Below are 8404 nucleotides of genomic sequence, written 5' to 3' on the forward strand. Positions count from 1 at the left end.
AGTCAAGCTTCCTCCAATTAGATTTTAAGCCGTGCTGCAGTAGGATGAAATAATGTAATATGTGAAAAATACAATCGATCTTGTTTAAGAGTTTTCTGAAAACGTTACTTTCTTGTTTCTCTGTCACTATTGCAATTCTTAAGTATAGGAGAGAATCTAATCTTAATAATAATAAAAGAAGTACACGTAAATCTTATAGAAGTAATGTTATTTATTAAAAACTGTCATTCGTCATCCTGGCCAGCCTTCTGGAAAACTTTCTCTTACGTCGCTTCGTCTTGTAGTACCAAATTACTTGTACTCATCACAAAGCATGCCTCGGGCAACTGTAGTTGCTTCTGGTTTTCCTATCAAGGCTTCAACGATTGCCAATCCAAACAAGTATGCAGTCGAAGGTCCCTGGCTTGTGATGAAATTGCCTAAATCATAAGTAAAAATGCATCAATTTACTCTTTATGCATCAAGTTAGCAGTAGGTAATAAATAAGTTTGATGTTCATTGTGCAGTTTCTCACCATCAATCACCACCTTCTCATCTATATACGTATAGTCATCTTGTAACTGATCCTTCATCGATGGGTAGGCAGTGATTTTCTTGCCCTTGGCAAGTCCGTGGGCTTTCAATGCAGTTGGCGCTGCACAAATAGCTGCCACTAGTCGATTTTCACTCGCTTGTTTTTGGAGGATGGCGCCAACTTTGTCCGACTGTGATAAAAAGTACATTGTGTTCAGATAGCAGACAGAAATTTCAATTCAGGTAGGCAAGATTTAGAGGGTTTTTTTTCTTCCGTTTTAGGCTGAAACTATCCATGTATACCTGTAGGTAAATGGAATGTATACATGACCTTACTTTAGCCAAGGCTTGAGAGCCAGCAAGTCCACCGGGCATTATAACAACGTCGTAAGCTTTATCCTTGTGTTCATCCGTCAGTTGTTCATCGGGGCAAATTTTCACACCTCTGCTACATGTGACGACATTGCTGCCGTCGAGACTGGCTACAGTTACTGCAATCTGAAAAAAAATGGAGACGTAGTAATATCCATGCAGCTATTTTCTCATTTTTTCTAGCACTATAGAAGCTTAAAAACGTAGCTCAGGCACTCATCACATTGGTTTCTTTTTATATCATACTTGTCCCAGTTTAATCTTGGAATTTAAGGTTTGAGGTAGATCATTAAGAGGACGAAATATCAAAGTTAAAAAAAATAACAATACCGGTATATCGACGTAGAATCTTGTTGCATACTGTCAAAATAAATGTGCATTCGTACCCCAGCACGTCGAAGAACATCGATGGTGATAACCGCTTCCATTTCCTCCGCGCCTTCGGCCAGGAGTATAATCGCTGTTTTTGGCATTTTAAATGAGATTTTTGATTCCTCTTCTCCGTGTACTTGTATTCTATACTCGGCTTTAATCTTTAATAGAATTCTAAGCCAAGGTCATCTACGCGCCGCACCGCAACAGCTGATCGCTTGACGAACGTAGAGCGTGAATATAATTGAGATTGTCACTTTGCAATGCGTCATCTAGTAGAAAAAAATCAAACTAATGCAACCAGGTAGCTGAGACATACTGCTGATCGTTGACCGTGTTTTTTCACGTGTGGATAGTAGAACACATATATTACTGGTCGTGTTTAATTAATTTATGTGATACGAGTAATTTCAAACCCCAAGAATTACGATTTGCCTCCATTAAAATTAAAAACTTTGGTTATGTGGTGATAAAATGGCGCTGATAACCAGGCTCTGACGTCATGTGGACAATTTCCAGTAGAAACAGGCGCGCAACGATTCGAGCGAGGATTCGAGAAGCGATTTGAAATACTCCCCGTGTTGCGCGCCGCAGCGCTGCTGCTCTGAAATGCTAAATAAACACGCTTCATAAATAATCAGGAGAATTCAAAAAGACTGGGGCGATTTATTTTAGGACAAAAGTACAAGGAGACGCGTGACGTTTGAAGTTCGTTCCAGGAATCCAGAAAGATACTCGTTGATTCCAAAAGACGTTCGTTGATTTTTGACTAATTAAATAAATACATGCATATTCGAAAGGCGAAACCGTAACAATATTTTGAAAAATGCTTCTGGTTTTTTTTCAGCCGGTTTCAAATGGCACCATTGAATACACTTACACCTTCCACAATTTTACCAGAATACAATTTTCTTTACATACACAATACAACTGATGAAAAAATTGAATTATTTCTACAATTACTTCATGATGATACGGGTTCATGATATATTGGTTCTAGCTAAAATATCGCCAAGTGTTTTCAAATCATTTTTCACCTGTGGCGTACCGCTTTTTAGAGCCATATAACTAGTGTCCGGAATCAATTAATATCACTTTAAGATCGACACTCTCTTAACTATTAAAACATTATACTTTCCTGGATATGCTTCCACCCTTAGTCTCGCCATGCATTTAATATCATATTCAATTTATCACGTGCAAGTCGTACCGATCCTACACTGCTAGTACGGAGTTAATCAGCTAGAAGCTTCTCTAGTTGCAACGAGCTCGAAGTTCTTTCTTTCATCTGTAATGGTCCGACTGGCTCTACCCTTCCGAATGATAATCACGTACCCAGTAACTCCTATACAAAGAATAGCCAACAAAATGTACAACTTTATGTTTGTGCATAAGTAGGGGCTGTAAGCATAGGCTAACACTGAACCGGTTGCTTCCCAAAGTCGGAAGTTTGAATAAGCAGCTTCTTCCTTGCCAGGGAAAAGAATGCCACTCAATGCTGAAAAAGAATAATAAGCGGTATTTCTTCATCCATAAATTAAGATGCGTAAAAATAATAAGATCCGGATAGCAAGTTAACTGATTCTAAATTCAACAAGTCAACTACAATTGTCACTCACCATTAACTTGAACAAGCCAAATAGCATCGCAGACTCCCCACAATCCCGACATCACAAAAAATATGATTCCCTGTTCCGGTGTCGGCTTCCAGAGCAATAGTGCTACTATTATTGCAACATGAAGAATGAATGCGAAAACCATTACCGGAGTTCGTCCAGTGAGTTTTACCACGGACCCCGTGCTTATAGCAGCAATCGCATTTGCCACTCCGTAGCAAATCATCACGTAACCGATATTACTAATACCCCATGCGCAGGAGACGAACGCCTGCGATTAGTAAATAATAAGCGGTTGTGAGTTGCTAGAAGTGGCAGGAAACAAGCAAATTTCATTGATCATGTTCTCGACTCATTCCTTGGATTACTTACGGCGTTGAAATCGGCAAAAAGGAAAGCTTGCTCAGCCCCGATGAACAGTGTTATCGGTAAAATGAGCAGCTGTCTCTTTTCTTTCAGTAACTTCAAAGTAACAGCGAGTAATTTAAGACCAGACTTCCCAGTAGTTGATCCGGAACGGCCCCTGTCGTACCTGAAATAAAAATTCACGTCACGTTGTAGTGACAGTTGGAAGATCACCGTCATTTCCATGGCGAAAAGATCGGTAGTGGTTTGTCCTTTCACACGGTCCGGACATAGCGTGAGATCCGTATTACCTAGTCAGAGAGTCTACTCCGAAAGCAACAACGAGAATAGCGAAGACCATGCATCCTAGGTAAATACCAGAGATCAGTTGAATTCGTTCAGCAGGGGGTGGTTTTAGATTTGGATTTTCTTCATCGGTCTGTGCTGCGCAGAAATTTGCCCCACAAATTTGAGCGACGAGGGTGCTGTTTATAGTGTTGTTTACTGGCGTGGCATCCAATCCGTAGGACAATACTGCAACAGGTTTTTAAATTTAGCATTAAATCTCACATGTTCCTAAATATTTTTCTTACCTGCCGACGAGATCAGGTTCCCCCAAACCTGCGCCATTTGGTAAAACATGAAGAAGAGGCCGAAGAACCTTGTGACCAAAACGTCCGCGCTCAGTTCCGATACAGAGGCATAAGCTTCGGACACAACCGTGAGATAAGTACATTTTGCACACCAAAGTGGTCCGCCACCCAAGCCAACGGCAAGTCCCGCTGGAATCATGGTGAAAAACTTGGGGTAGAACTGGGCTGCGATGAAAGGCATGTACGAGATAAACGTCAGGGATATGGTCCACTTGCATCCAAGCCAGCTGTGAGATAAAGCAGTGGGTGATCGGTCATTGATCGGGCCTATAGTTGAGGAAATTGTATTACGCTACAAAATGTGGTTTCTTAACCGTCAATTATAACTGTCGATGTTACCTTATCATGAGTACGGGTAGAAAAATGTTGCTCAGGATCAAACTGCCGTATATTGAAGCCAAGGTAAACGTGCCCAGAGATTTGTCCGCGTTAACGGAACTTTGCAGATTGCTGGCGCCCATGAAAGCCGTGAAATGTACCATAAAAGCGAAGCTGATCATCAATATGTTTTTCATGATTCGCCATCTTTCCGATGGCAGGAAATTTGACCTTCCATCTTTGACTTCAATGAAATTTCCTCCCACATTTTCCTTGGATGGCATGCTGTAGGTGGGTTTTTTCTTCTTTTATTTACAGGACACGAAAACCTTTTCTATCCACAGCTTCCTAGGTTTCCAAAATTCATCACATATCATAAAATTTTGTTTATTTAATCGCCAGTGTTGATTGTTTCTCTGAAATTGTACAAAGAGTGATTCACGTCGAGATTTGACATGTTTATTGGAATATATTATTAATATGGACAGAAATTCTCACTATATTTCAAGTCAACTAGAATTAGGCATATTATGAGCCCTTTGTTAACTGTACACTGGTTAAGAGTGCGCGAATGTCCTCTGAAATGTCATCGTGAAGGCAACACTCGACGTCAACTACTATTAAATTTTCAGTTGACTATGAGCAATCAAGACATAAGGACCAATAATTTGCAATACTGCATATCAACTTTAAGGCCAGACTTTTGACGATCTACCGCCATTCAAAAATAGCCCACCTTTGTCTATTTTTTGCCAAGAATGTGTTGAAATTTTTTTTATTGGACAAAACGTCGACTTTTTCTAGTCGAATGATAGTTGGCCTCTGGATAAGAGTGCTAACTGGGTACCAAGATTCGCGAAAGTTTAAGAAATTGCAGCTAGTTTTAAATAACGAGATTACGCGATTAATGTATCTAAAAATAGAAGAATCACGGTTTGTGTTGTGTGAAATTTTAGACACAGGGCAATTAATCGACTAGCACGATTCGACTACTTCAAGACTCGTGATCAGACTAACTAGAAGGTAAGAAAACCTGATCTGTAAATCCGTTCCGGCATGATTTCATATTATTCTGTACTCAAGATCATCCATTTTTTCTTCACGCATCAATTCCTGAAACGTCAGCATTACGTAATACATGTATAATAGAATCGCTAATGGTTTAAAGGGATCGCCAAGCTAAGGAATTTGGAATGGGTCAAGGCACTTCTGGACAGCCGAATAATATGGGTAAGATGACCTTGAATTTGGCATGGACATTTACTAATTATCGATTTGATTAATTGCTGGGCAATCGAGAAAAGTCGTATGGTCATTGACGTGAGATAGGCTGGATGCTATGGAGGGATACCAAAGTTTAGAGATGAAATTATAAATTGTGTCTAACCGACGATCGGATTAGAATTCAATTCTTGAATCACTCTACGCTGTTATTGGAATTTGACATGAATGATGAATAACTATACTGTAATCAAACTATAATAATCACTGTATCGTGCTAAATTGTGTAACTTTCATTCCACTCGGCGATTCAAGCGTGCTATAATAATTATGGATATTATAAGACGGTGAAATAAACAACGCGAAACTTAACGCGTTCTAAAGAGAATCATGTTAAACCATCTCTGTCATAAGATCTTCATTCATTAATAAACATTTCGTATTGAATGTATACCTATGCAAATGTGTATGTTACCAAAAAAGGGAAAGTCTGAGCAACAGCTACAACGTTCATCTATCGGATAGTTAAAGTGGAGGCGTGATAGGTTTAGAAAAATTGGATGTACAACTTGAGACGTCCTTATGTACATAACATCAGAATTGTATAATACACGCCCAAAATTTAGATTTGAGTCACGTAAATGGTACGTGGCAAAGCGCGGAGGTAAATAACTTCCTTAACGTAAGTCCTAAACGATTCGTGTACACTAGAAACGCTTCTCTTAGCTGGATGTAGATTATACCTGCAATATAGCGAACATCGATAAACGACTTTGCCGCAAGCATCAGCATCAAACCATACATGCGAAACAAAGCGAGAGCATCGCTAATAAACTCTAGCGATAAACCAAAACTGCTCGGATTTCGCGGTAATTTGATAAGGTCGATAAGGAGAAGAATTAGGGATACTGAATTTGATACGCTGGAATCATTTATTCGAAAAACGGTTCCCCATGTGTGTCGATGCATTGTGAAAGGAGAGTTACTCACGATCAGAAAGAAAATGTATCGCCGGCAATTCGAGGCCGAGGCCGATGCTTTACATGCCTCTTTATACAGCCATCAGATTATGAATTTCAACATCGTAAACGGCTAATATGGGAACCTGTCCTGGGTGCCCTCCACATCATTACTTTTGCCTGAGAGGCAGAAATACCGATAAACAAAGCTAAAGTGAGAGGCTGCATTCTCAGACTGACAATCGACGATGTTTTCAATACACTTGCTAAAGAAAAGGTCGAGACCATCCAAAATCGTCATGGTCGGACACGTAATTAATTTTCGTGTTCGTGAGGAGAAAAAATGCCGCTTCTTCGCTTGTGTCCATGAATTTATATAAATACCAAACGGCTTGCTCGTCAAGCGTGAACAGCTTCAAAATTGTACAGCGGAATTAAGCACTTGTTCCCCACTATATTTAATCGCACATGACATCCTGCAGAGTTATTGAAACCTATCATCGTACAGTACGTGAAATATTCCGGACGATTCGGTAGATTCGGTTACATGTTTACTTGAGCATATTACTGACTGGTTCTTACAGTCTTACCTCACGTAAACAGGCGCAAAATTATCTAAAAAGTTGCGTATTATTGCCTTTGACGAATTTTTCGCCGTGGTTCACTATACATTTCGCTTCCCGCAGTAAATTGAACTGTACCAATCGATTCAAAGTTTTTGAGACTGCAAATAAGAAAGAATGGAATTGGGTGCGAAATAAATAACTTTTGATTAATTCCAACTGGTTTTAATCCGAAACATTTATAAAACTTCGAATTGATCGATTCGTTGTTCCGTTCATTGTCGGTAGCGAGATTATATTTCCCAGATTTTGCCAGCTCAATTCTCATACGCAAATTAATTTTATTTACAAATTATTGCAGAACTGCACTTTACCGTGATACAACTTTTGCTCATTCATCGTCAACATGGAACGGAGGAATAATTGGATCACAGATGCATGCAATAAATAAACTTATACATAAAAATTAAATCAATGCAATTATGTTTAATCTAAACAAGAATGTTTAATACAGATGTTTCAACTCACTGTTTTTTGTTTCTTTATTTATTTACGAATTTTTTTTATTTTGTCATTCAATCCCGGTGTCACATTACGAATTTAAAATTGCAATATCCACGGTGCGATCCGCACTATATTACTTTCAATGTATCTTAATTCAATAAGATAACGCAGAGTCTCATGTGTTCAGTAGCAGCTACTACCTTGCCTACTAGTCACAGTCAATGAACTGCCACTTGTTCGAAAAATGCGTTTGACCATGCGGTCGAACTCGAAAGTAATGCCCCACTACCTAAACGCATGGTGAAAAGAATGCCGAGAAAGTTGTCCAAAACACAGTTTCCAGTACTTTGTTTTCAAAAGCGACATTTATTCGCAGAAGTTGGGCTTACCTCATTTTTCACAATTTTAAAGCTACAGTGTTCCTTACATTATGATACAAGTTTTTTTTTCTTAGTCCGGTATTTGCGTATGAAAAAACACAGAACCCCGTAAATTCAAATTAAAGGGGTTTATAGTCGGATTAATTAATAAATAGACACAACGATATTATAAGAAATACAACACGTTTATTTCAGCAAATCCTAAGCAATAATTCCCTAACAATTTGAAAAGGAGCCTGATATAGTTGATTTAATTATTGTTGGTATGTGCACTAATGATATAACGTATGAATTTTGTGTATTTATAGACATACGCGTTACAAAAACATATTAGTTTCAGTCGCAAGCTTCTTCGAGAGTTCCTCGTTGCTACTCAAATTCAAGCAAGAAAAAAAAGGAAACAACAAAACTAAAAAATACAAAAGAACAAATATAAATTATCTCAACATCACATTTGATTTCGAATGATTTTGCTAGTTTAAAATAATCTCCAGAACGATAGAATGAATTAAAAGTTATTGATGTTTTTTTTCTTTCCATTTTTGTTTTTTATTATTTTTAATAATAGTGTACAACCATAAAACTTCT

At 38.5% G+C, this 8404-nt stretch overlaps 2 protein-coding genes and 1 long non-coding RNA gene across 8 annotated transcripts; 1 reads left to right on the forward strand and 2 right to left on the reverse strand.

Moving 5' to 3' along the window:
• Window positions 1–191: 191 nt before the first annotated feature.
• Window positions 192–1580, reverse strand: LOC124219994 (protein dj-1beta-like). Its single transcript, XM_046628317.2, has 4 exons — window positions 1272–1580; window positions 850–1011; window positions 515–704; window positions 192–419 (listed from the first exon to the last, which is right to left on the reverse strand). Exons 1-4 carry the CDS (start codon window positions 1356–1358, stop codon window positions 292–294), a joined length of 567 nt encoding a protein of 188 aa, XP_046484273.1. The 5' UTR covers window positions 1359–1580; the 3' UTR covers window positions 192–291.
• Window positions 1581–1903: 323 nt separating this feature from the next.
• On the reverse strand, window positions 1904–7841 carry LOC124219991 (UNC93-like protein). 6 transcript variants are annotated; one of them, XM_069136474.1, is made up of 8 exons: window positions 7461–7841; window positions 4211–4605; window positions 3812–4098; window positions 3530–3752; window positions 3246–3405; window positions 2877–3144; window positions 2684–2755; window positions 1904–2602 (listed from the first exon to the last, which is right to left on the reverse strand). In XM_069136474.1, the coding sequence occupies exons 2-8, from the start codon at window positions 4471–4473 to the stop codon at window positions 2496–2498; spliced, it is 1380 nt and encodes a 459-aa protein (XP_068992575.1). In that variant the 5' UTR covers window positions 4474–4605; window positions 7461–7841; the 3' UTR covers window positions 1904–2495. The 6 variants fall into 6 exon arrangements, with proteins under 6 accessions (XP_068992575.1, XP_068992574.1, XP_046484266.1 ...); XM_069136473.1 differs by having other exon boundaries at window positions 1904–2755; XM_046628310.2 differs by lacking the exon at window positions 7461–7841 and adding an exon at window positions 6401–7449 and having other exon boundaries at window positions 1904–2755.
• On the forward strand, window positions 4837–7448 carry LOC124219996 (uncharacterized). The gene is made up of 3 exons (XR_006883500.2): window positions 4837–5212; window positions 5358–5419; window positions 7294–7448. It is a non-coding gene; the product is annotated as an uncharacterized lncRNA (long non-coding RNA).
• Window positions 7842–8404: the final 563 nt, after the last annotated feature.

The sequence above is a fragment of the Neodiprion pinetum genome, chromosome 5 (assembly GCF_021155775.2).
Source record: "Neodiprion pinetum isolate iyNeoPine1 chromosome 5, iyNeoPine1.2, whole genome shotgun sequence".
Taxonomy (NCBI): Eukaryota; Metazoa; Arthropoda; class Insecta; order Hymenoptera; family Diprionidae; genus Neodiprion; species Neodiprion pinetum.

Bases quoted from the DNA above. Each gene is read 5' to 3' on its own strand.
- LOC124219994 (XM_046628317.2), bottom strand. From the start codon at position 1,358: ATGCCAAAAACAGCGATTATACTCCTGGCCGAAGGCGCGGAGGAAATG. The intron at 1,012-1,271 runs GTACGAATGCAC...ATTTTTTTTCAG, and splicing joins ATGTTCTTCGACGTGCTGGG to ATTGCAGTAACTGTAGCCAG. The intron at 705-849 runs GTAAGGTCATGT...TTTTTATCACAG, and splicing joins GCTCTCAAGCCTTGGCTAAA to TCGGACAAAGTTGGCGCCAT.
- LOC124219991 (XM_069136473.1), bottom strand. From the start codon at position 4,473: ATGCCATCCAAGGAAAATGTGGGAGGAAATTTCATTGAAGTCAAAGAT. The intron at 3,406-3,529 runs GTAATACGGATC...TTTTTATTTCAG, and splicing joins GGAGTAGACTCTCTGACTAG to GTACGACAGGGGCCGTTCCG. The intron at 2,756-2,876 runs GTGAGTGACAAT...ATTCTTTTTCAG, and splicing joins TTGGCTTGTTCAAGTTAATG to CATTGAGTGGCATTCTTTTC.